The sequence below is a fragment of the Meleagris gallopavo genome, chromosome 9, assembly GCF_905368555.1.
Source record: "Meleagris gallopavo chromosome 9, MGAL_WU_HG_1.1, whole genome shotgun sequence".
Lineage (NCBI taxonomy): Eukaryota > Metazoa > Chordata > Aves > Galliformes > Phasianidae > Meleagris > Meleagris gallopavo.
This window is the reverse complement of record NC_139412.1, coordinates 264,158-290,020: the sequence shown is the minus strand read 5'-3', so window position 1 is coordinate 290,020 and position 25,863 is coordinate 264,158. Positions and strand designations below refer to the sequence as shown.

General features: G+C 47.0%; 1 protein-coding gene across 16 annotated transcripts; it reads right to left on the bottom strand.

Annotated features, from left to right (window-relative positions):
• Positions 1-419: 419 nt before the first annotated feature.
• On the bottom strand, positions 420-19,085 carry LOC100550599 (G-protein coupled receptor 83-like). 16 transcript variants are annotated; one of them, XM_085231004.1, is made up of 8 exons: positions 18,574-19,085; positions 18,386-18,461; positions 14,121-14,188; positions 13,621-13,793; positions 10,309-13,290; positions 8,489-8,614; positions 6,770-6,903; positions 420-6,245 (listed from the first exon to the last, which is right to left on the bottom strand). In XM_085231004.1, the coding sequence occupies exons 5-8, from the start codon at positions 10,684-10,686 to the stop codon at positions 5,624-5,626; spliced, it is 1,260 nt and encodes a 419-aa protein (XP_085087130.1). In that variant the 5' UTR covers positions 10,687-13,290; positions 13,621-13,793; positions 14,121-14,188; positions 18,386-18,461; positions 18,574-19,085; the 3' UTR covers positions 420-5,623. The 16 variants fall into 16 exon arrangements, with proteins under 16 accessions (XP_085087130.1, XP_085087128.1, XP_085087127.1 ...); XM_085231002.1 differs by having other exon boundaries at positions 10,309-13,793; positions 18,386-18,458; positions 18,574-18,672; positions 19,028-19,078; XM_085231001.1 differs by having other exon boundaries at positions 10,309-13,793; positions 18,574-18,672; positions 19,028-19,075.
• Positions 19,086-25,863: the final 6,778 nt, after the last annotated feature.

Sequence of the window (25,863 nt, the reverse complement as noted above, 5' to 3'; positions counted from 1 at the left end):
CACAGCACAACCAGCCCTGGGCAGGGCTGGCACCTCCCACATGGGTTCTGCACCAGGGAGGTGAAAGAACAGTTTTGGGACGTGGGCAGAGCTGTTCCTTCCCATAAAGCTCTGCCTTCAGCCTCTGTGCTCTGAAGCACCACTCTGCACAATCAGAGGAGCTGGGCTGAATGGCTCGGAGCAATCTTGTTTGGCCAGTACTTCATCTGAATATATCAACTTTTTAATGACCTTCCTCTCTGTGTTCCTAAGTACCAACACTGCGAGTTATGTGACAGGAGCTGGCAGCGTGCATTAAGGCAGCTGTCGGGAGTGTCATTTCAACTCGAGATGATGGCAAGCTCAGTATTTTTAATAACATCCCATAATTTTTTTCCCTTTAGATGGAAATGACGAAGGAGAGGAAAATAAAAATAAAATACGTGAGAAATGTGTACTTTGTTCTGATGTTACATTTCAGCTGAAAGCTGTGAAGATTTTTGTGCCTTATGAAATGCTGAAACTTTCTCTCCTGTGTTGACGTAACAAAGGAGCCCAAGGAGCCCCAGGAGGGGTTGGAGCTTCGTGATCCTCGAGGTCCCTTCCAACCCGGGCCATTCTGTGATTCTGTGATTCTTTAGTTACTCCTTTTTTCCAATGGTTCCCAGCAGACAAAGACCATAACTCTGTTCAGATCCTTTCTACACAACATGTTCTCAACATCCTTTTTTATGACAGGAAACTGAGGGAAGCAAACCTTGTGTACACTGGGCTTTCCATATGAAAAATATGGAGTCTTACGATGTTAAGCCTGATGTGGAGGACATAGAAGAAGAGTGGACAAAAGTCCATTCATGAGAAGAAATGGAGAAAAAAGATAGCACAAAGCAGCCTTCAGAGCAGCAATCAGACTTTGGCAGACACTGAAAGAGGAAAAATACATGTGGGATTTCTGTTTGTTTTAACATCCCCAGGGCGACTGTTTCGCAATCCCTGGCTTTTGTGTATATTTAGTTGCAATATTCTTACTAGCAAATAGTCATAATCTGGAAAGGAGAGGCACCGTCAGAGGACAAAGGCCGATGTTGTCAACGTTTGGACCAACTTCACTGGAACTTTGTCACCTACCTTGTGGTTTTCTGGAAGGGCCCAAAGGTTTGGATTCAATGAATCAGTGTTCCTTGGCTCTGAGCTTTGGCTGAGCACCACAATTGAGACGTCAGGTCTATTTTTAGCTGTATGAATAGCGAAGAACCCTTTTGGAGTGGGTCCTAAACTGCCCTGAGACTCAACAAGAATGCAACAGTGGCGCTCAGCAGAGTTTACTTGCAAGAGGTTTGTTTGTTCATTTGCACAGTACCTTTTTATCCCAGTATTTGCACTGAGTCACATTTCCTCTGCCCACTGTTTCCTTGTAAAATGTAGTACAATAATGAGGTACTCTTTTGCTAACTTAGCATTCAGCGCAGGTCCAGGAAGTTAAGCTTTTCTATTGATTGCTTTCTATGGTCAGGAGCACAAAAGGCTCTGCCGAAGTCTGCCCGCCAGCCCAGCTCGCTGAGATCCATCAGAGAAGTGTGTTTGGAACGTAATTGCTTCACTTCCTTTGCAGACCCGCGCTATCACTGCTGGGAACTCGGGTCCCATTGTAGTTATCTGGCTGTGCTGCATTAGGAGCTCGCAGCCGGGATACCTTATCTTATTTATTTTAATGCGTCCTTTTAACTTCGATACAGAACTCCTCACACACGCTTTATGTCTGAGGCCCCGCAGATCAGTGCCAGGGCAGCGGGCAGCGCTGCAGAGCCACAGCCCCGGCGTTAAGGAGCGATCGGAGCCGAGCGCAGCACGGCCACGGCCACGGCCACGGCCCGGGGTTCCGAACGGCGTCTGAGCTCATACCGTATTTCTGAAATCTAATCACGTTCCGACGTGATTTTTAAAATTCTCTGAGAAGTCCTTCACTCATCCTATTACAGAGATAGCGGCACTTGATAAAGATGCCTGAGTGCACGATAGCCTCATCCCCCCCGCTCGCAGCACCCACGAGCCGCGGGTCGGGGCTGCGCGGCGCTGCGCCCGTGGGAGCGGAGCGCGCGGAGGGAGCCGCTCCGCTGAGGGCGGAATGCGGTTCTGCGCCCAACCGACACCGCGGTGTCATGGCGCCCTCTAGTGGCTGCGCGCAGCAGTGCGGTGTGGCGGCGCTCTCTGGCGGCCACGCGCGGCGCCGTCCCGCCACTCCCCGCAGCGCCCGATGTGCGTGGATTTCTGCGATGTATTTTCTTTGCTCTGCTCCTGCCCTTTTCCTCCCGTGGGAAACAAGAGGACTGATAACCAATATCGCGTCCTGATAAGAGAAAATATGTTGATTTTGTGTACAACTCTTTCAACAAGGTGGCTCACAATGCAGGGCGCTGGGATTGATCAGATGAGCCAGAATTTGGATTTAGCCAGCAGTACTTGCAGCAAAGCAATACTGAGCTCTGCCAGCTCCTAGGCAGCTCAGCCTTCCCATGTTGGCTGAGAAAGAGCAGAAAAATCATGGAATCACAGAACCACTAAGGTTGAAAAAGCCTTCTCAGATCACCAAACCCAAGCCACACCCCGCCCACTAACCATGTCCCCAGTTGCCACATCTCCACAATTTTGGAACACCTCCAGGGACAGTGAGTGACTCCACCACTCCTTGAGCAGTCTGTTCCTGTGCCTCACCACTCTTTCAGAGAATAAATGTTTCCTAATACCCAACCTTACACAGTGTGAGCCACTGTCTCTCATTGTAAAGCACAAAACCAGGTGCTGATGATCACTTTGCTGTCTGAGTTGGCTAAGGCAGGAAAGGATATAGCCTAGACCAACACCTCATTTTAGAGATGTAAAATGGGATGAGCCGCATTACTTCCATCTGCTGCCAGGCATCCTGCTGTCAGGTCTAGGCTGCTTTTGACAACCTGCTGGACAGACCACCGGCCAGGCTGGGTGCTTGAGCTGCTCAGAACCCATCAGGAGACAGCAACCACCTGTCCTCATCACCTGAAAGGATAATGCAGGGTAAAGCCATGGCAGCTGCATAAGCCACACCCTCTGAGCTCATTAGGAGGTATTTGAAATGCTGATGTGGGAAAACGGCCCTTACAGGGGGCACAGGCTCCCCTTACAGGGAGCTGAAGGAAAGGCTTTGGTCACTGGGAGCATTGCAGAGCACCTGCAGAAGTGCTTTCTGGGCTGTGAGGGATGCAGCAAACGCTACACTAACAGCATCCAATGGTAACTGAAAACAGCAATTAGGGCACGTGCACAGTGCTGCACAAAGAGCTTTGGCTGTCAGTATACTCTCTAGCTGGGTTTTGGTTCTCAGAAACAGACTTATCTTTGGAGTTTGCATTAAAGAATAATAGTGCAGGAAGCAGTTCCAACATGCATTGAGATGAGGTCAGAAGGACAAGTTACACGGAGAGCTGAGCCCAGCTCATCCTTCCTGAGACCTCATTCAGGAGACGCAGAAGAACCTTCCGACCCCAGCCGGGCCATTTCCTACCAGCCCATTAAAGCAGGAGGGAAGCGAGTGCAAAACAAAAGCTCTGTGAAAAGGAGGAGAGTTCACTTCTCACTCTGCTTTCACTGAAAGAGTGAGAAAATTGCTTCTTGAGATGCTTTTAGAATGGGAGACAAAAGTCCTTCCAATCACTGCAGATCTGTTTAAGCACTTACAAAGATGTTGACCTGATATTAGGTGAGTTCCTCTGTGCCGAGGCTCCACCAGTAAGTGCACACAAGTTTCTCTGGGAACACTCTGAAACTTGTCGCTGCTTAATGATGTTGGCTGTTGTGTTTCTCGGTGGCTGTGATTCGGAACAACTCATTAATTCTTAGTTTCTCAGCTCTGGGTTTTATGGAAGTTTTTATGTAGATGAAACCTGCTTAATTTTCATCCTTATTTAACGCAATACTTCCCTTGGGGATTAAGGCGCAAAGTGAGATTTGAATTAGCAAAACATAGAAAAGTTCCTTGCAGCCACAGAGCATTCAGAAACGTTTGAATTGGCAGCTACCCACACTGGGCAAACAGTTTTTCTCACTTGAAACATCTGCTCTATACCTCATCAAAATATTCTGGGATAAATCAAAGAAAACCACAGAAGTTGCAGAATTTTAGCAAATGGAGACATGAGCTGAAAGAGTGAAGTGCAGTTATAAGGTAAAGTAACTGAGCATTGCTGGCAGTGCTGATCTTACAGAGAATTTGGTGATGCCGAGACATGGTGTGACACATTCCAGCTGAAAAATAGGCTCCTGTGAACTTTGGGATCAGAGGGGTGTGAGATGACACGCCATAGCACACCTTGTGTGCCACCCTGCAGGTCTGCAGAGCTTCCCAGCACATCAGTGGTCCCCCAGTCCCATCTCCTATCCTTCAGTCACCGTCTCTGATGAGATCCTTTTCCATCCCCATTTGTGGTGGCACACAGAGCTGTCAGTGCACAACCTGTGGGATTGTAGGCCGTCCGTGGGGCAGATTTCTGTGACATGGATGTCAGTAGAAAATCCATTTACTCTTGGACCACTTTTCAACAAGAGAGTATTAAAAATGAAAAAGAAGGCAGTTTAAGAGTCAGCACACACACTGCGGAGGATAATTGTCCATTCCATAAAGCCAAATAATCTTTTTCTCAGAAAGAAAATAATGGGTTCTCATTTTTTGTCACGTAAAGCATCGGGTTCACTGTCACCTTACCAGACACTGACATCAAATAATGGCTTTGTGACAGATCGGCCTTGCTTGTACAGAAAACAGGATAAGATCAGGGAGCAATTCTCAGGTCTGAGTCAGTGACCAAAAATTCAAAAAACGAACACAGTCTGCAGTGAGGAAGGTCACTGTTAGTTTTAGCTTAATGGTTACACAATCGGCTAATCATTACTCCAGAAGCAAACTCATCTCCTGCACGATTAGCTCTGGATCACTTAACAATAGCAGCAATCCAAAGCTGAGCCTGAATTCAGGTTACCAGCCCGACAGCAGCACTCAGGAGAGGAAGCTGACAGCCTCTGCAGTGAACCTACAAATCTCTTTTTTTTCACAGTTAAAATGAGAATCACCCTCCAGAGGTGAACACCTCTCCCCACCCCTCGTGTTTACACACACCTCTCTGTGCTTCCCTCTGCTTCTCAGAATGAAGGCCTGGCGTCCATGTCAGGATGCAGATGCTGGGATGGTGCTGTAAATGAACCCAATTAACAGCCCAGGTCTGGCAGCTCCCGATGGGATAACACTGCTGTGTCATCAGTCGGCACCTGGAGGTGAGCAGCTCTGCTCCCCGGGCCAGGCACAGAGCCACACAGCCCTGAGCTCAGCACTGAGGTTGGTGAGGCTCCTGCTTGTGAGGATTCTAAGTCAGGTTACACAGAAGGCATGTTATCAGACGCCTTATTATCTAGGGAGGGCGTGAAGGTTTACAAACAAACCCTGTGCCAACTTTTCCAGCTTCAGATTTTAAAAACCGTTTCTCCTAGTGTTACAGTGCAGGCTTTACCCAAAGTGCAGCATCCTGCTGAGCAGCTGCCACACCATTATCACTGCTGACCAGCATCTCAGTTGCCCAAAGTGGGACAGGCCGCATGCTGCCCGGCCGTCAGATAGGGCTTAGTGTTCTGCCACAACTGGCTGAACGCTGGATATGTCTGTCTTGGTAGAATTCCTTTGGGGTGATGCTGTTTTCTGGCAGGTGCTGCCTCTTTTGTACCGGCAGCCCTCGAGCCAAGCGGGCCTGAATGGAGGGGCGATGGACTGCAGGGCATGGCTCTGCGCTGCGCTCCTCCGCCGGCACACACACAGCAGGGACTTCAGCTCAGACCTGAAGTTCTCATTCAGCCAACAGTAAATGAAGGGATTGTAGCAAGTGCTGCTCATGGCAAACCAGTGGAAAGCAAAGTACAAAGCGTTGCTGCTGTGGATGGCCCTGCAGGAGATCAGCACCACGTAGCAGTTCAGAGGAAACCAGCACACTGCAAACACAATCACCACCACCATCAGCATCTTCAGCGTCATCTTCTTCTTCCTCTGGTGGGCGTAGTACTGCTCCATAGTGACGTCCCCAATGGCGTTTCTCAGCCAGAGCTTCTTAGCCACCATGGTGTAGGTAATAGAGATCACAAGCAAGGGCAGAACATACAAGAGAACGAATGTAGTCAAGTCCAAATACTTCCAGAAAAGGTCGGCAGGAGGAGGGAAGCTGGGGAGGCAAACCGTTCGTATTGTTCTGTTCCTGGGATCAGAGAGAGAGAGCTGTCAGTCCCACAGCACATCACACAACACGTGGAGGACACACTTATGCATCTCAGAAAAGGTACAGGCAGTAGAACTCATTCAGCAACATGGGTGAGGGCTTCTTTGGAGAATTCTACATTAAGCCTGAGCCTTGGCCTCAGTGGAGATATTTTAAACATATCCTCAGAAAATATAAATGAAATATTTATCCATAGTGGCATTTGTGCCCTCTAATGCTGAAGAGCATCTCTCTTCTGTGCCTGATTCAAATGACAGCGCTGAATCTCTGAGCCAACATCAATCAACAAAAAGCCTGAAAGTAATTTCATTGATTTTCATTATCCATTTAAGAGAAAGTCACCGCCGACTCAAAGCCAAGGGAGACTTCTCTGCTTCCCCATTTTCTCTGCTTCCCCATGCTTCACATTTCAGTAACTCAGACGGAGAAACGCGCATTAGAATCTGGGTGACCTTGACTAAGCTGGGTATGTTCTATGGAAGAGCACTGTGTAAGTGTCTTACCCGATGTAAAACCTCGTCAAGGTCTGATAGATGGCGTGAGGCAGTGAGAAGCAGCTGGCCATAACCCAGATGATAACGATGCAAATCCCTCCTTTCACCATGGACATGCGCGGCTTGAGAGGGTGCATGATAACCTGCAGAGAGCATCCAGTCCAGTGGATTTAAAGTGTCCTCAGCTGATAAAAACGAGCTTCAGATTTTAGAAAAGAGAATGCACCTTGGTTTTATCAGCATCCAACTGAGAGCATTTGACACTGAACGGCACGTGTGCTTTCCAAGACAGGAAGGCACACCCAGCAGGGACATTAAGCGTGGCAGAAGTTGAAAGACAAGAGTCTGTTCTGGTTTGTACCATGGGGAGCACAAAATGTCTCTTATTTACTACAGATCTCAAATATAGATGGCAGCTGTATTCACATTTGGCATTTGGTGGACTTGCACAACAGTATGACATGGTGCTTTATAGTTCCCTGTAATCTTTGGCTAACTGCACCAATAAAATAAAAGCTGGTCTCCATGTTCAGCATTCCCCCATGTTCAGCAGTACGGAGTGGTGGAGTGCAGAGTTTGCTGCTGAGGTGGGCTGTTTTCCAATGTTTTGGTCACCCTTCCAGCAGCCCCACACTGCAGTTTGAAACGCTGTGTCAGCTCTGCACCCCCAGTGTTACAAGCTAGACAGGAGGATCTGGTTTTACTGCACTTCTGAGAGGATAAATGCTGAAATACACAACGAGCAATACAAGTATGACCTGCTGCTGTCATCCCAGGACCCTGAGCAAGGAACACTCAGCACCACCAGCAGTTTGACTTGAGAAGTCATACAAGCTGGATGAGCAGTGATCTCTGGTGGACTACAAATGATTATATTGTGCACTGAAATAACATCTGCGAACAGATCTGTCACGTCATCCCTGTGATGTCTTGGCTGATAAAGTCCTCGGTATTTTTTGCATTCTTTTTTCTAATCTCGTTATAAATACCTGCTTAACCAAGCTTCCATAATTCCCCTGGAGCACATCTGCTCGGTTACCTCTCAGGATTAACAATAATTCTAGAGGCAATTTGCTCAGCAATGTTCCCTTGCTTCTGTTTATACCTCCTTGGCCCCTGCTGGCTAACTCCAGTTCTGGGGAACTTACTGCTCTGGATTTAACAGCATTTCTCGTGTTTGCCTGTAGCTAAACCAACACTTCTTAATGCATAGCCATGCTTGGTCATTGACCCAAAATCTACTAATTAAAACACATCATTATCAGAATTTTCTTTCAGGAGCTGCAATATAGAATGAGCAGGCTACCAAACTCCTTGGATGGGAATGGATGATCTGTGCTCCAACACCAGATGGAGCACAACCCAGCCAATCGGAGTGGCATCAGTTACTGTTTTAAACTTGATTTCTCTGTGTCATTTGTTGTGCTTATCAGCAACAGCCATTACCGCAGGCTTCAGCACTGCAAGAAAGCATACCTTGCAGGCTGCCCTGGGCTGCCTCCAGTTGGGTTTGGGATATCCCTAAGGACGGGAACTCCACAACCTCTCTAGTTTGACCACCATCACCACAAAGAAGCAGGTTTTTGTCCAGCAGCACGAAAACCAGAATCCCTCAGCTCAATTCCTTCGCTCCCAAGACAGAACAGGATTTCAGGAACTGGAACATGAAACCTGATGCACGTAGCTCCCTACCTTCTGACAAACACAGCTGTTAGGTGTACCACGTACCTGGTGACGATCCAGAGCGATGGCAGCGAGGGTCAGTACGGACACGTGGACAGAACAGTACTGCACAAACCGGCTGATGTGACACATCAGCTTTCCAAAGACCCACGTGCTGCTTACAAACCGCACCTGGAAAGCAGGCAACAATGGATTAGAACTGTGCACTGTCTGAAGGGCTGCAAATAGGCTTCCCAGGAGCACTGTAAGGAAGAAGTGCCATGATAAAGTCCCCACAGGTTCAAAACTCAGAGATGAATTCATGGAAGAACCCATGGATGGGTTGGAAAGGAGCTGGTGCTCTGCATTGGGAGCATCCCCAGAAGCTCATGGCCACTCAGCAGTGTGTGGGGATGGCAGCCACAACTCCACACTGATCTCTAAGGCTGGCTCCCTCTTATCACGTTGTTAGAGATACGTCAACAGCAATTTCATAGGTGTCAGCTAGCTTAGACAAACAGAGGAAAAAATTCCCCTCCAGTTGAGAAAGCAACTAACACTTTACCAGGAAATGAGCCCTCCTCATCGATCTGACCTCTGGTGCCCATGTTATCTCCACCAGGCATCAAATCCCACTGCTGCTGGGGAGGGCGTGGGGAGTCTGAAGCCCGAGTGCAGCAGAAAGGCTCGGTGCCATTCCCTACGGATTCCTGGAAGGCGCTGCTTCTTGTGGCTTTCCTGCAGAGGCAGTTATTCCAAGTACCTGCTGTTGTTTTGCTCCCTGCACACACGTTGTTCAAGTGCTAAGTAAGTGTTCCTCACTGCACAGCATTTGGTATAACTCATTCTGGAGGGAGATTAAGCTAATTTGAAATAGGGCACATTTACTGCAGCACGTATGTCCACACAGAAAATTAGTCAAGACTAGCTAATGCTTTCAATTAATCTACCATTTTAATTCTAATTATACTCCCGCAGAGACAACTCAGTAACAATGACTCTGACAACGAAACCGTAGCAATTTTCTTTTTCTCTAAAATTGATGCAAAGCTCTTTTCTAAGAGGGATTACAGTTACTTAATTACCTATGCCCAATATGTAACCACTGTGCCAACACTCACACTGTCTCTCCCAGAACAACCCCAAAAGAGCAAAGCAGAGAAACCCCACCAAAGACATAGGATTGGTTTAAGAAAAGGGGAATTCAAGTCAGCAATGCAGGGAGTGCTTCTGGAAGGTGGAAGAGAGCTGCGGGCAGCTATGGCCAGGGAGCACAATAGGAGCACTCGGGATGCTCAGGATTCAGAGGACTCTGCCAAACTCAGCTACACTGACAGTCCTGCACAGCATCGCTTGTAGGCAATGCAGCAGCCTATTCGTCCCACCTCACTCTGTTTTCCTCTTCATGGCTACCATTATTTAGTGTCTGCGAGCAAACAAAGAACTCCCAGCTCTGGTCAGAGGCACAAAGGGCTGCAGGGCACAGCACAGACCTCACAGTCTTCACAAGCAGCGACTGTTTGCCTTGTTTCTATAGCAAATTGACAGCTAATTGTACCTTCAAGTGCTAAACATATCCCAGCTCCCTTCCCCACTAAAGCACAAGCTGGACACCCCAGTATTGTCCCCATTGTGAAAAGGGAGCAGTACCAGGAGGGGAGGCCTCCCTGCGGGCTCTGGGACATGGGGGCAATTGGCCCCATCTCTGCACAAAGCCCATATCTGCACGGGGGAAGCTGAGCACAGCATACAGCCCGCCCAGGAGATAAGAGCAGGGAGAGAGAGCTGCTAGAAAGTTCTGTGTACCAGCAGGTTGTTGATGTATGCATGCACACACCTCCCTGCTCCACATCCCACCGCCCCGCCAAGCCTGGCCCAAGTCCTACCAGCGTGAAGGGGGTGTTGAGGACAGTGATCATCACATCGGCCACGGCCAGGTTGATGATGAAGAGGCTGGTGGCAGAGTGCATCCTCTTGTTCTTGATCACCACGTGGCACACCAGGGTGTTTCCAAAGAGTGAGATGCAGATGATCACTGAGTAAGCTACGATCAGCAGCGCCTGCACCGTCCTGCTCTGGGATTCGCCCTCGTATTTGGTCCCACTGTCAAAGTCTCCCAAGTCCTCCAGGTCCAAATCACTGTGGAAGAAGGACTGATTTGGGAAGCTGTACCGTGTGGAGAGGAAGCTGGTGCCGGTGTGATTCTCCGCTCTCCAGAAGGGCTTGGAGATGTACTGCAGAGGGAACCACGCGTGCCTGCTCATGGCTCAGGAAGTGCTGCCCCGGGACCAGCAGCAAGTTTCCCTGCCCTCCTCCTTCCTGGGAGCTCAGGTAACAGTCAGTGGTGGCAGAGAGGAACATGCATGCTTGCATTATAAAAATATGCTCTGCAGATGCAAACCACATAAAGGAGTTGATAAATGGGTCCTTCTTCCTGTGCTGATTGTGCATCAGCTGTGCTCCAGGACTCTCCAGGTACTGCTCTTCTTTTTCAGTCCCATATGTTCTGTATACAGGAGTCGATTCAGATGCTGAAATATCCCCAAACACTTCCTCTCTCTATGTAGGAAGAAATCCTATGAAATATTTACTTTCAGGTACTGTTCCTTTCTCCCACAACTTCTGCTTGGAAAAGTGCTTTATTGCTATTCCACACAGTCCTTCACCAGTCAGCACTCCATTTCCCAACGGTTTTCAGAGCTTATCAGAACAACAACAACAACAAAAAAAAAAATAGCAGGGGAAGCCTTTCCCATTCCTTTCCATCCTCAGAGTATCTCTGAGCTATTCACTGGAAGCAGCTTTGCTCAGAGACTGAGTGGTCCCCGCTTTCCTCACTACATATACAGCCTGCCAGATGACACACTGCATATGAAATAGCCAATAGTGTATCTCCTCCTGGCTCACCCTGAGATGGATCGCAGCCCCACAGACAGGTGATTGGAGTATCTGGCATCCACAGATTCTAGCAGAGCAGCAAAATACAGAGAGATGGATGTGCCCTTATTTTCCCTCTCTCCTGTCTTCTCTCTCTCCTTTCTGTATACCCAGCACAAAAGCTTGGTGGAGTACAGCCTCTTTACTAAATTTCAACATCTTTTTTCTGCTTTCCACAAACAGAGAGTATCTGAAGAGTTCTGCTTCTGGTGAGCTCCCCACTTTGTGCCTGGCACTGTCCCCTTTGCAACCTCCCTGTGATGCAAAGCACATCATAAAAACTGAAATGCAACACGGAAATGAGAGCAGAAGTTCCAGGATGCTGCTGGATGTCCACAGTGACTCTATCACAGCTCGGCCAGCTGGACATGGAGGCAGGATGAGAGACCCACAGAGCAGCGCTGCCCCCGAACTCAGAGCCCTGTGGTCAGCAGGCGGGCTGCAGCAGCACCAACAGTCAGGTTTCATGCTGTGTTGGAGTTAAAGGCAGCTTCACCTTTCTGGCAGACTCAGCATCTCAGCACTGCCTTGGCAATTCATAACACCTCTGGCCATTCAGAATGTCTTTCGCCAAAAGTATTTTTGCCATATGTCCCGTCACTGGGACTGAGCCCAGCTTGCATCTGGTTCAGGGCATGAGAATACAGTGCTGCTGCAGCTTTTTCCTCTTCCCTTCTGCTCTGTAAAGGCACAAATCCATCCAGCCAGGATGAGGTCAGCTGTCACAGACACATCACTGCCTGCCTTAGTTCCAGGATACCTTCCATGTGCCTTTTCCCCATCTCACAAATAAAAGCCAGATAATTCAGCAATCAGCTTCACTGTAAGTTCTGTAGAAGTGCCCAGGGCCAAGAATGCTCACTTCTGCACCTTCATTTAAGCTAATTTTAAAGAAAGGATTTCAAAAGACATGATTCATCTTCATTACCAGACAGTGCAGAACTACATGCCAAAAGCTGGTAGTTATGAAGCCTTTCTCCCCGGGTCCTGTTATCACAGTCTTAGCAGTGTGCATTTTTAAGTGCTTGTTCCTGTCTGCTCCCATGAAGATTTAAAGAAAAAAAACAAGCAAACATTAAGATGGCTTCATTTCCTTTTATTTATTTATTTATTTTCCCAGTAGAAGGATGTAGATACTTGAATTCAGAGAGGAGTAAAATAGATGCAATTCTAGAGCAAACAGAGGTGTAAAAGAGACCTCTTCTTCACCTGTTGTGCTTTGGGGTGAAATAAAACTAATCACAAATAACTGCCTGGGAGGGGAGAGGCCAGAGCCAGCTACATTCACTTTGTGCACTCACAAACCAGCACTGTCCATCACAGTGATGGCCCTGAGTGCTGGACATCATTAGTTTAATGATCAGTTGATTTCATTAACAAATATCTATCTTCCAGTAGATAATTCTGGGCTTCATCTTGTAATTAACCCTGCTTGTTTAATCAAGAGGAGTAGACAGTTCAAGAAACAATTTAAAAAGCTATTTTTGAGACTTGTCCAAAGAAAGGCCAGAAGCAGCCAGGGCAGAAACATCACACTGCCCTCGCTGGTACTGCAGGTACATTCCATCGGCAGAGCACTGCCAGGACCACAGCCAGGGATGTCAGTTGTGATGGAGGCCTAAAGTGAAACGAGTTGATGGTGATATCTTGTGCTTCAGCTGGGAGGGTTCTCCTACGCTTGGATGATGCCAGTGGGAGCAGTAACACCATTTACACAGATGTGGGGTCTGCAGCTGAATTGTTCAGGACAACTAAAGTCCCAGATAGCGACATCTTCATTCATTTCTCAGTATCAAAAATATTTTAATACACATAATCCATTTATGATTTTCGCATAAGCTGTCAGGATTGTGCTTGGCTGATGAAGTCAGAATTCAGTGACAAAGTGCCATTGTGTAACAAGCTCAGCAGAGGGAAAATGCTTCCATTACCTGCATAATGAGTTTGAAAAGCTGAATAAGATTGTCTCTACAGGTTCCTACAAGTTACTCCATATTTATGAGGTACGTAAATACTGTATATGATGATATGAGAGTGATACTGAATATACAAGGCCACTGCATTAGACGGTTTGCTAGTCCCAAAGTTCCTACCATGCTCAAGAGGTGCATTTCTCTGCTTCCCAGCAGTGCACCCACCTGCTTCTCAACAAGCACAGCTACTGGTGCTGGGTATGGGCCTCCCGCAGCCCTTGAAAGGTCATGAGAGCTGCTCCAGGTAAAGCTGCTCGCACATTCACAATCTGAGCCTTTTCCCCCTACCTCAAGAAGGGTGATGGAGAGCAGCAGAGAACCACAGGGGGTGGGCAGCATCCTGAGGCACCATGCAACGTCTTAGGGCACAGCAGTGCTGGGTGTGAGCCCACGTGGCTGCAAAAGCTGATCGCGGACTTCTGGTTTGAAAATGTCTGAGCTTTGCAATTTGGAGCTGAAAGCTGCTGGGGAAGATGCAATGTTTCATTCCTTGAGCGTGTACAAGAGGTAGAAAATTCAGCGGTTACATTTCCTAAGTCTAAATATTCCCATCAATGTGCCAGTTGCATCAGACAGCACACTGGAAGACTGCAGTTCTCCAGAGAAGCCAGCAGTTTGTACTTTTGTTTTAAATACACAGTTTGGTGAAGGAGCAGAAGCAATCCGAGCTGTATACCAATCCCAATCCTCCCCTTCCCCCCCCCTTATTTTTCCCCCCCTTCACTCAACAGCTGTGTTATGAATAAAAGTTTGAACAGTCCTTGAAAGCTCTGGTCTGGGATTCTTACTTTTTATATTTGCTTTAATGCCCTGAGGATGCTGCGTTCCTCTTCATTTGCAGTGAGCAGTACTGCATCTGTGAGTGAGAAATGCAGGATTAGCAGGCACAGATATCGTGCAGGACACTACATGGACATGATAAAGGATTTCACAGACTCCCCCAGGACTGATGATAATGGAGTGACTGTGAATTAAAGAACACAGCTCTGAAATTCAGACATGCTGACAATTTAAAACCTCCACTATTTTTACTTAGAGATGCAGAACTGCTTCACACAAAGCCAGCAGTGCCATAAGCCACACAGTGCAGAGCCGTGCAGTGCACAGCAGTTCCATGTGAGGTGCTCAGCACCCAAAGCTCCGCGTGCTGCAGGGGCACCTGGGGCTCAGTCTGCCGTGTTTGGCAACATCAGTTCTGGACTGCACACCCCTTCACCCCCACTGACATTGGGCAGTTTTCCTCTTGTGTTCCTCTCCTGATAACTGAGATCCACTGCAGATACTCTCAGGCTGTTACATAATTTTTTAATCTACCGAGAGCAGACTTGTAGGCAAAACCATAAAATTTGCCACACTGAAATAATAACGGCTGCTAACATTTAAATTGGAAACACTCTCTGAACAACTAATTCCTTCTCTTTCTGCTGATGGCAATAACATCGATGCGTTCGGTGCAGACAGGGCTCGTTTAGGAACTAATAATTCTGCAGTCTGATCTCAGCTCTGAGAACTCTGCCATGACTCAGTGCAGCACCCAAATGCGTGCCCCTTCCACGTGCAGCTCTCCGTACCTTTGTCAAAGTGATTCATCTCCGACCCAGACAGGGCCCCACCACTGAGACCACAAATGATTCCTTCCCAATGCCTGCTGACTCAGCTCCCAATTAATGCCACCTTCAATGATGCGGGCACAAAACTGAAGCTCTTCACCCATTTAGCATCCGCCGAGGAAGCTGCCAGCGATGCCTTTGGCTTTCAGGACTGAGGTCAGCCTGGAGCCGAGCCCCATCCTTCAGAAGGGCAGAGAGGTGGGGGACAGTCACAGAGCCGGGCAGAGGGGAACTCAGCAGGAAGAAAAGAAATCGGACACAGAGGCCGTGAAGAACGTTTGGCTCCTGTGGCTGCTGTTGCCTGCGGTAACGTACCATTACCCAGCACAGTGCCGTGCCCAGCGCTGCCCTGACCTGCCGGTGTCCAACTGCCACAGCACGAACGGCTTTGTGCTCAGACCTGAAATCTGCTGTAAAGGAGAGCAGATTTCCGTGCACTTCACAGAGAGTGGCTTGCATTATTTCTGCTTTGTTTCAGCTTCTGTCAGCTCCGAATTTCAATGAAACCAAATGCAGTTCTGTTCTCCCTCTTCTCTTTTCATGCTCCCGCACTCAGAGTGACTGCTGGACTCAGTGAGACCGCAGCACAGCCCGAGGAGTTGACGTGCGGTGTCAGTCCATGTGCATCGCGGTTTGCTGCCCCCTGTAGATCTGAAGCTGCACTAGATTAAAAACTGCTTTCAAGTTTCTGAAATAATGGAAAGCCTGCTTGATTTTACTAAGAGCTACAAATATTCAAAAGAAAAAAAAAACACCAAATTCCTTTACTAAGTGATGCAGAAGACAGAAATTGAAAGGAAGTGCGAAGTGAGAAGCTCTGAAATGCTTCTGAGGGCTCCCTGGAGGCAGCTCAGCTCAGCCTGATCCAACTGCTGCCCATCTGCTTTACAGATCCTCCTACATCTCTTCAGCCCAAACATCTCCCACTGGCATCCTTTAGTCCTTCTAATACTCCCAGCATCTTCCAATGGCTTTTACTCTGAGATTCTTTATTTCTCTCTTTCTTGAAATATTTGTGTTTCTGGGGTTAATTTTTGAAACATCAGTGATTGTTCCCACTGATATTAATTTGCATTCATATTACAGAAAAAAAGCCTTGTCCGCAGTGTCTTATTTTCATCTGCATTTCATTCATTTCTCCTACAATAATCACAACGAATCCAGAATTGCCCAGTGCATTGCTTTCTTTCCTTAACTTTACTATCACATCCATTGTGCTCACTAACATTCCAAGCTATCAAGAACAAAATCCACACTATTACTTGCAAGGGCAAATTCAGATGCTCAAATCATGTTCCTGAATGATCTACGATCCCCATATCTCCAAAAGCAGGGATAGAGGCACCATACACTGCATAAGGCAAAAAGTGTAAAATGTTGATAATGGCATCATCAGCAGGCTGAGTCCTACCCCAAAATAGCTGTTTGTGCTCCAAATGGCTCGACTGGCAAGCAGCATAGTTCACTTTGGTGCTCTGAAACCAGGTACCAGCAAGGGCCTGTTGGCTGGAAGCAGCCCAGCAGCATGCCTGCACCTCACGCTTGTCCCTGCAGAGCTGTGTGCACACCTGGCTGCTGGCACTTGGAGGTGGCTGCAAGAGGCTCGACCTCTCAGGCTGGACCTGTACATCTCCTTATGGAGGGGTCTGGATGAATGCCACTGCTGTGCCTCATTAAAGATTTTTTAATGACCCCACCTCCTGCTGATCCATTTCAGAGTGCAGCCAAATTGTAGCTACAGCAGCAGCACAAAAAGATGTGCTACGATACAAGAATGAGCAAAAACCTCCTAGAATTGCTTTGTTATGCAAAATTACACAGCTGCTGCCTTCTCTGTCCAACATCCAAACTTCTTGTTGTTGCTTTCAGGGATCCTGCTGCCTTTTTCTCCTTTGTTTTGTGGGGAGGAGGGAGCCACACAGCTTACATTAGGTCCAACTCTCAGCTGTGTCAGCTGCACATCCATGAAAGCAGTCTCTCGAAGCCCACTTGGGAAACTGCCCTTTTTCTAAGGAGCTGCAGGATGGATTTTCTCCTTGCTACCCAGCTGGTGCATTGCCAACAACTTTATACTACCTAACACCGTCACAAAAACAAGTTACACCTCTTGTACGTGCCTTGGCACTGACGGGAGCCATCCTCCAGACCTAGTGGTGTTGGGTTGAGCAGCAAGGACCCATCAACCACCACATCTACAGTTTGGACTTGCTGTCCTCCACCTCCCTCAATTCAAGCCTTCCCCAAAAAGTCACTTTGCTCCTCAAAACCTCTCAGGAAGTTCAGTGTAAATTCCTAGTAACATTTTTTGGACATTCTTAGCAGTATTGTAAATTACTGGTGATCAGCAGAGCAGAAAAATTTTGGTTTTGTTTCTCTGCCCAGCATGCCAGTATTCGATATCAGTGGCTTGTGAACGAGTGAAGGAATAAGAAGTAAGCATCTGTGCTTCCCTACAGCCCTCCAGCACGACTTACAAGTGGGAGTGCAAAGAATCCCATACCTCCTCCAACCAAATTAAGAGATTAGAAGAACTTCTAAATGCAAAATTCGCTGTGAATCAGTGGGGAGAGTGCTCAAGAGCCATTGTGAGCACTGAACTGCACATTGTACTGGAAGCACCGAACAGACAAAGACAAAAATGCTCCTAAAAATTAGAAAATTAGAAAAGAAAAATCCTTTTCTTTTCTTTTTTTTGTTGGGCTGTTTGAAAAACTAAGGATTGAATCCCTGACAACAAGGCCCATTGATGCAGGGAGGCACGTATTAAGGAAGGAAAAATAACTGAGTCAAACTGTCCTGAAGGTTTCGCTTTACAATGCGGCTTGACAAGAACTCGTGTGCCTTTAGAAAAAGAATGAAGTTATTATAGTGTAATTCATTTCTTTAAGACCAGTGAATTTCAAATGGGAATGATGCTACTGGGCAGCAATCACCATGATAAGTAATTTCATATAAGAGCTACAATTGTGTCTAGAAATTTAGGATGCTCTCAGCTTGGAAGAGGAGCTTGAAAGTAAGGAACTGCAGGATAGGAGAGAAATTAAGTCTGATATTTCATTACATCTTCCCGAGCTCTCAGAATTTGTAGAGACACAAGATCTCTGAAAGCTCCTGCATGGAAGGTTTCCAACACAGACGACAGCTTCCTACTTCCATTTTCTCTCTTCTGCTCTGTATTGCCATGGGTTATTTGGACTGTGGAACTGCTCCTCAGATTGGAAGGATTCAATACTTAAACCAACACAAAGTTCTTTTTTGATACCCTATGGTTTCTCTGTCCATCAATAAATCACACAGCCATGGCAACAGTCTTGAAACCCACAAGGAAAAAAAAAAACAGTTCTCAGGAGTCAAAGATAACCTAAAAGTTTGAGATTCTTCTCCCCCAGAGGACAGGAAAACCCAAAGCAAGAAGCAGAGCAGAACGAGCAGCAGCCACTCACCTCCCAGAGAGCAGAGCAGCACAGCGCAGAGCTGACCACAGGCAGCACCTCCCCACCTCCGGAGCTCCTCAGGCTGCTGAAAGAGAGGAGTTTGCTTTACAGAGAGCAGCCCTATGATTAATGTGACACAGCCCAAACACTGGAGGAGCTGCTTATCTTAAAGCAAGACTACCTCCACAAAACAGTACCTTGATTAGCATCTCCACATAAGAAACACCCGGGACTTTGTTGAATGTTTCAGAATGAGAACAGCTGTGGTTATACTGACAGCAGCACAAGAGGCAGTCCTAGGAAAATAAATAAATAATAAAACAAAATTAGAGTAAAATACAGGCTGTGCTGCTCCAGTACTCTGTGCTGGCACAAGGAGATGGTTAATGGAAGAGCAGCAATCTGCTGGAGGACCACGATCGATGTACTCGCTGTTCTATGTCGCTTTCCTTTAGCTCAGCTGAGATGAAGGCTTTGTTGGAAGCACAGGGGTAGCTCATGTAGCATCCCAGGAGCTAGAATGATGCCAAGCAGAGACTAAGCTGAAATTTAGGACAACATCCTGAATTTCTCAAAAAAACTGGAGCTGAAAAAGGCTATTCCTGTCTTTATTCCTAATTCTGATCTCTTTGAAGAGAATGTCAGTCTTACTGTCTGTGTTTTCCCTGAGTTTTCCAGAGTTTAGCCCTATGAAAGATCAAAAGTAAAAATTGTGTTGGGAACAGGATGTCTTGTTTCATACATTGAAAACAACAGCAGTCCTAATGCTGCCAAGGAAGGTATTACGTAGCTCCCTACCAGTGCAGCTCTGTTGTACACAAATCTTGCCTTCAGGAGGTATCAGGAATTTTAAATTATAAACAATCTGAAGCAAAGTAGCCCTGGATCACATCCAAACTTCTCCCTAGCTGGGCAGAGGGTTCTGTTTCCGATACTTTTTTCTGATGCCCCTTCAGCCAGCTTAGCAGAGTAATGCTGAAACTACCCTGAGATTCTTGAATGAGAGCGGCTATAAGGGCAAAGTTACTGATATCAGCTGCACCATCTTAAGTTGCTGAACCTCAGATGCTTGCACAGAATGTCTCCGTAATTAAATATTGGCTCTCTCTGAGTCACTTCGGAACATTTGCTGTGAGTCAACTTGAAAGAAAACAAGGCTCAGGAGCCTGCAAACAAAGGATGTCTTTTTCATCCCTGACCTGCGGTTGTGCCTTGATATGAGATGGAGAGTGCACCTCTAAAGCAAATGCTGACCGCTGGAGCTGCGGGGAGGTAAAGCAGCAATAATGGTGTCTGAGCAGCTGGCCACAGTTTCAAGAAGATTGCAAGTTTCCTGCGTGTATGGAAAAAAATAATCAAGGGCAGTAATTCTGCACAAACATTTGGCTTGGGAAATTTATTTGTTTTTAGTGCCATTTCTGTTATAGTGAATAAGCAGTCCAAGTGGCTGCAAAACCAGCCCTGAATTTCCAGGCTCCAGCTTGGCTGGTCTGTTAGTAATTAGCAGCTTAGAGAATAGTAATCTTTTCTTCCCTCTGTTTTCTGCACACCAGCTTCTCAGAGCTGAAACACAGGACACAGAAGGAATGCTGATGTCTGAACGCTTTGACAGTAAAAAAAAAACATGTGTTGGAGTGTTTGAGAGGAGTGTTGGTGCAAAGCCAGACATTTTGATAGTGTTTTGGGAAGGGCTGGACGGGAGTCATCCAGGGCTATTGCAGTGGTCGGACCCAAAGGTCTGGGCTGAGGTGATCTGCCACAAACTTCTGCAACAGGAGAGGAGGTGATGCTTCCAGGGCAGCAGGCCTTGGCTTGGAGTCTGGGTGCAGACGAGATTGAAGGGATTTCGTGGACAAGTGGACAGAGTAGGGGCAGCTCCTCCTGCCCAGGATGGAGTCTGCTTGGCAGTCACAGCATGGACCAGAATCATCTGTGACAGATGCCACTGGATGACTTTCCCTAGGTGTTATTTGGAAGGTCGGTAACTACTGTGAATGCTATACAATCTGGTTGATTGTGTGCGGTGAACTGCAATTTTTGTGTGTGCATCAGCAACATTCTAGTCGATGGTGCTCAGATGAAAAAGAGTATTTCCTCTGTGCTACCCCAGCTCTGACATTGCCAGCCTTGTGGGCTCTCCTGTGACCTTGGTCACCACATACAGGGCTCAGTGCCCATCATGTCAGCCCACAGCTGCAAGCACGAGGCACTCAGAACAGCCCCTCACCAGAGGCGTGCTGAGAGGACCATGCTGGTGGAGAGGCAGAATATGAGACCTCTTATCTCTGCCAGACTTGATTTTCATTCAAATATTAGAGAAGACATGAAGGAAGAGGATGAAACAGCCATCTGTGAGACCATGGAATATGTAAGGTTTGCAGCTTATCTGAGTTTTTCTTCTTCCATTCAGTGTGATGTGGGGGATCAGTGCTTGGGTTTCACTCGGTGCCACAAGAAGAGCAAGTTGGGGAATACAGCAGACTGCCTTATCTCTGCTCTGACATGTTTGCCTGGAGCTCAGAAACAGGATAAAACAGTTTTATTCTAGAGCACATTCCTCAATATTCCAGTTAATACAGTGCTAAATTTTATCCTTTTCCTTGATAACTGGGAACTAAGCATATGATGGCACGTTTCGACTAGCTGCAAGAATCTGTAAGATCATCTTCCCCAAAGCATGATCTCACTTAAGTAGAAACAGTTTACACTTAATAAGCGTAATGAATGCTCCCCACCTGCCAGACCTACAGGACTCCCCAGGTTGAATGCTGAGCCATGGTGGTTGGTGAGGGATTTGACTTTCCCAAGCCATTCACCGGTGTCTGACCACTTTCAAGGAGTCTTATGGCAGTTTTGAAGGGGATGACTCTCTGCGTGCATGGTTTGTCCTGGGTGCACGCATGAGATAAATTAAAATCACTGCCTAAGAGACACCTAATTGAAAATTGGGATGAACTGCAATTCAGGTCTGTGACTGTGGATCCTCCCTGCCCTGCAGGCTTTCATTCAGGTAATTCTCTGCTGCCTCTCTAAGCTGTGCTCTGCAGACGTAGCTAAGCACATTTCATGGTGACCAGTTGAGCAGTGCTGTAATACTTCGGTAGGGAATTAACAGGGAGGATCTCCATCACTGCTGATGTGACGAAGCCCCTCCCATCCCCATCCAGTTTAACCATTTATCTTTAGCCTGCAGAAAGTTGGCTAATTGCCTTCATCTTGTGGTTGAAGGATAGACTTCAGAGAGGAGCAAATGAACACATATAAACCCTTGGGCCTTCATCAGACTTTAAAAAGCCTTGTTTCCTTCTCCCTGAATGGTATTCTAAAGCAAAACCTCCTGAGTGATGTTTCAATTAACTCATTTTGAGTAGAGCACTTATTCCCACAGCTGGTCTCACAGGGGGTCCTCACAGGCTGTTTTGTGCAAGTTAGATGCGTCCAGATAGAATTTAGCATTATGATCATTTTTAGTGCAGTGGAATAGAAAATTCCAACTCCATGGTTACCTTTTTATGGCAAGAATTTTGTACACTTACGGTTTTACACACAGACAGTGTGAAACCTCAGCTGCTATCAGACTCTGCTCAGTGCTTGTCAGAGGATGAGCCTTGCAATCACAGCGCAATCATGCAGCCACAGCACCTGGAGATGCCATGGGCTGAGCAGGCAGCAGAAGCCATTGCTTTCTGAACTTCTAAAAGACTTCTCAACAGCAAAGAAAGCTCATCTCTTGTTGCATAGCTCTTAATAATAGGATTTATTTTTGACATGCTCCTTTACAGAGTCACTCTTGGGATGAAAGGACTGAGAGCAAGCTGCAGGTTCCCAGGCTTTGCTGAGCATTTATAAATGATGGTGGTTTCTGCATGGAGGGAAAGTGCTGTAAAAGCAACCGCCAGAATACATCTGCATGGCTTCCAGATGAGATGGTAAAGGCTCACAGGGCCTGCAAAGCAGTGAGAAACATGGGAAAAAATGACTAATTTTCCACACTGTACTGTGGGAGAGAGATAAAAATGGGTGAGTGAATGAATCTGCAGCTTTGGCAATCTAATCTAGATTTAAAACTTTCAATTTAAGTAATAGCTAATAGTTAATAGCTGGGTATGGACTCAGTGCTTATCCGTGCAGAGGTGACAAACTGCCTACTTTGCAGATACGGGAAGGGGAATCTGTATCAGCAGTGGTTGGGCAGTTGGTAGAAGAGTTGGAGTTCTGCTGCAGAGCAGGACGGCAGAGCAAAGCACAGCCTGCCTGGATGTGCAAGAACCAAGGAACGTCAGTAGGGCACTGGTAGATCTTTAGATAGGAAGGACTTAATTAAATGTTATCACTTGAAAAATCATCAAATGCTACCACAGCTCTCTGCAGAAACTCAGGAAGGCTGATGCTATTCCTGGCAATGTGGGGCTCACATGAGTGTGTAACGCACACACGCTGCTGTTGGCCAAATCTGGCAGTGGGGCAGAGCACTCAGAAGCATTCCTGGGGGGAAACCCTCTTCACAGCAGCACTGAAGGGTGGGCAGTATTGCACTGTGCATGAGGAGCTGGAGCGAGGACAGAGGCCACAGATCAACCAAAGGGACTGCATGGAGCATTTGGGGATGTAATTATTACTGATGGGCAAAACATGAGAAAATGTTCGATCTGATTCTTTGCATGCAAACTGGAATTTTGAAAATGTTGGAATTAAGAACAAAAGCACCGTGTGTAACTCCAAGAAAAAGCAACATCTCCTATTTTTATTTACATTCTTAGAAAATCATAAAGCTAGCCTTGTGTAATCTCTCAAAATTTGCTTCATTACAGTCCCTTAGGTTATAGCACGCAGTAATTAACCATGATTTTAACTCAGCTGGTGCTTCTGGGTGTTTCTCCTCATTGTATTACTTTGGCTGAATAATGCAAGGCTCCTTTCTCACAGTCCATCTGGTTTTATTGTGAGCCTTCCAACCTGCCTTAACGCGGTGCTTTAACACAGCTCAGCACGATGACTTCCCTTCACAGAGATTCATCTGAGTTTCCCAAACAGGTGCAGCCACAGACCACGGCCAGACTCCTTGCTGATGGTGATTGGATGCTATGATGGATGATGGCCTCCTGGGAACGTGCTGCCTAATGAAACACGGCCATCAGTTTTATCAAACCTTTGTGCAGCCTCGCCCTCGGGAAATCACATAACTCAGCTGTGACAGCAGCAGCAGAGTTCTCAGAGGTCTGCTCATAAAACAACAGTCAAACCTGATATTTGTTACATCTACAATTTGCAGTTTCACACAGAACTCTTCAGCTTGTGAAACGCCTTCGTTCTTGGAAAAGAAGAGAACCATGAGGAAGCCATTTTGGATCCACGCACCTACAGCATCACTGACAGCAGGAGAGTCACGCCTGCAGAGCGGGAGGTGGCTGTGCAGGTTGGACACGAGCACAACGGGCCCTGGCTGGGACCTGCAAGATGAGGGCCTCTACCAACTGCAGAGAGAGCCAAGAGCTACGAGCTGTTCCACGAAACAAAGCTTGCAGCCAAATCTTTGGGCGGAGTATAGAAATACAGAGAAGGAGTCGGAGGGGTTTGAGCTCGGGAGGAAGTGGAAGCTGCTGTGCTACGGTAGAGCTTTGCTTCCAAGCACTCCTTGGCACTTTCTGGAAGGTGCCTTGATTCAGAACCAGTGGCTGCAAGAGGAGGGACCAACTCAAAGCCAGGCCTTGTGGTGGCAGTCCCAGCCCAGGTCACTGCTTTCGAGCTGCAGCAGGTCGGGCCTTCTTCCTCAGGTAATCTTCAAGTACGAGGACAGACAGCTGCTCTTCTCCCGCCCTGTGCCTTACTGTGGTCACTATCATTTTATAATACACGTGCTTTCTCTGTAAGTTACAGATGATGAGGAATTGGGTAAGTCTCCTGAAATGTATAAGAGTAAGAAACGGCGGGAAGAACTTGCACAAGATTTTGCTGATGGCTATTTCTTGAAACATCGGGTTCAGTCATGCTTTGTAAAAATAAATGAAACATTTCAGTAGCACCAGAACGTCTTTGGAGACTGACGGTACGAGTTCAATTTCCCTTTGTGAACAGCTCTTGAAAGAGATGCCATAGTTCTAACATAAAATTGTCTCTTTTTTTTTTTCAGAAATCAGAACTGGGATGCATAATTCAGTTCTATTCAGGCATCAAAGCAAGAACTTTCAGTCCAGAATTGCAGGTTGGCTTTTTGGGGGGGTTGGGAAGGGGTTACATCTTGAAAATTGTGGTGTACCCCGAGACAGAACACCCCCACTCTGCTCTGTGCACAGCTGCTGGGTAACAGCACAGCAAGGCAGAAGTTAGGAACTCTGCAGATGAAATCCTTCACATGGGGTGGGATGCATTCCCACATGCAGGGCTTGCAGAAACCTGGGGAAAAGAGGACCCCCTGCATGGTTACACCACTGCTTCAGGGACACGCTGTGCAAACATCGATTAGCTGCTGCTAGGTGAGTGTCCACAAACATCTGTACGTACCTTTATAGAAACTATGCCAGTGTTTAGGACAAACTGCAGATTGAACAAAAAAAGAAATGGAACTCTCCTTCCCAAGGTTTAAGAATGCAGAATAAACCCTTTCAAGAACACCAGAGGATTTGAAGTTTATAAACAATGCCTACTGGGTAATAGATCTCTTTCCCCCAGATAGGAACAAATTAACAAACAAATTGATTTTGGAGACAGGCGGTATTTGAATTTTAATGCCATACATTCTAATTTCCTGTAAAAGCTGTCCATTAATCACAAGCCCAGTCCTGCTGTTCCCCCATTGCCAGAATAGCCTGCAACCAAATTCAACAGCAGCTTCTGAGACCAATGTTTCAGCACTTGCGGTACCTTGGTTACACATACAGCTTCTCTCTCATTCCCCTTTCTTCCCTCTTTGGCTTTATTTAAAAAAGAAGCAGTTCAGATGCATGTTTGCTCATTGAGGACATCATGCTGCTCCGCACAGCCCATCCTCACGCTGCTGCCTTCCTTCCCTTCAGAGGCAGCTTCTCCATTAGCGCTGCAGAATGACGCTGGGGCCCAGCATGTGCTTTGATGGCAAGCAGCTCCCCGCTTCACCGCAGAGTTCTGAGCTCATTCTGCCTCTGCTGGTCCCAGGAGGCTTCATCCCGCAAACAGCAGCTTGGATCACAGTGAGGGACTGTGAGAAATTCCTTTGAACCAAAGCTGTAAGAAACACATCTTCATCTGCAGCCTGGCAGCAGCTTGAGGAGTCTGTGCATAACCTGCTGCTGATACCCAAGAAAATGCTCTCCTTGTAGGAAGGGCAGACAGAGCACCAAACCCCAGTCTGGTGATTAGAAGCCCTCACTTGCACTAAACCAGGTAGCAAGAGCAGAAGAGCAGACAGAGGGACATGGGAGCAGCAGGAAAACAGACTCTGGTGAAAAAGAAGTCAATCTATGCAATCTGAAAATGGCAAGCAAAAAAAAAAAAAAAAACAAAACAAAGGA

Coding starts and splice junctions, on each gene's coding strand:
- LOC100550599 (XM_085231000.1), bottom strand. CDS start 10,686: ATGAGCAGGCACGCGTGGTTCCCTCTGCAGTACATCTCCAAGCCCTTC. Junction 8,615..10,308: donor TCAACACCCCCTTCACGCTG/GTAGGACTTGGG, acceptor CCTGCTTTCCAG/GTGCGGTTTGTAAGCAGCAC. Junction 6,904..8,488: donor TCGCTCTGGATCGTCACCAG/GTACGTGGTACA, acceptor TGCTCTCTGCAG/GTTATCATGCACCCTCTCAA.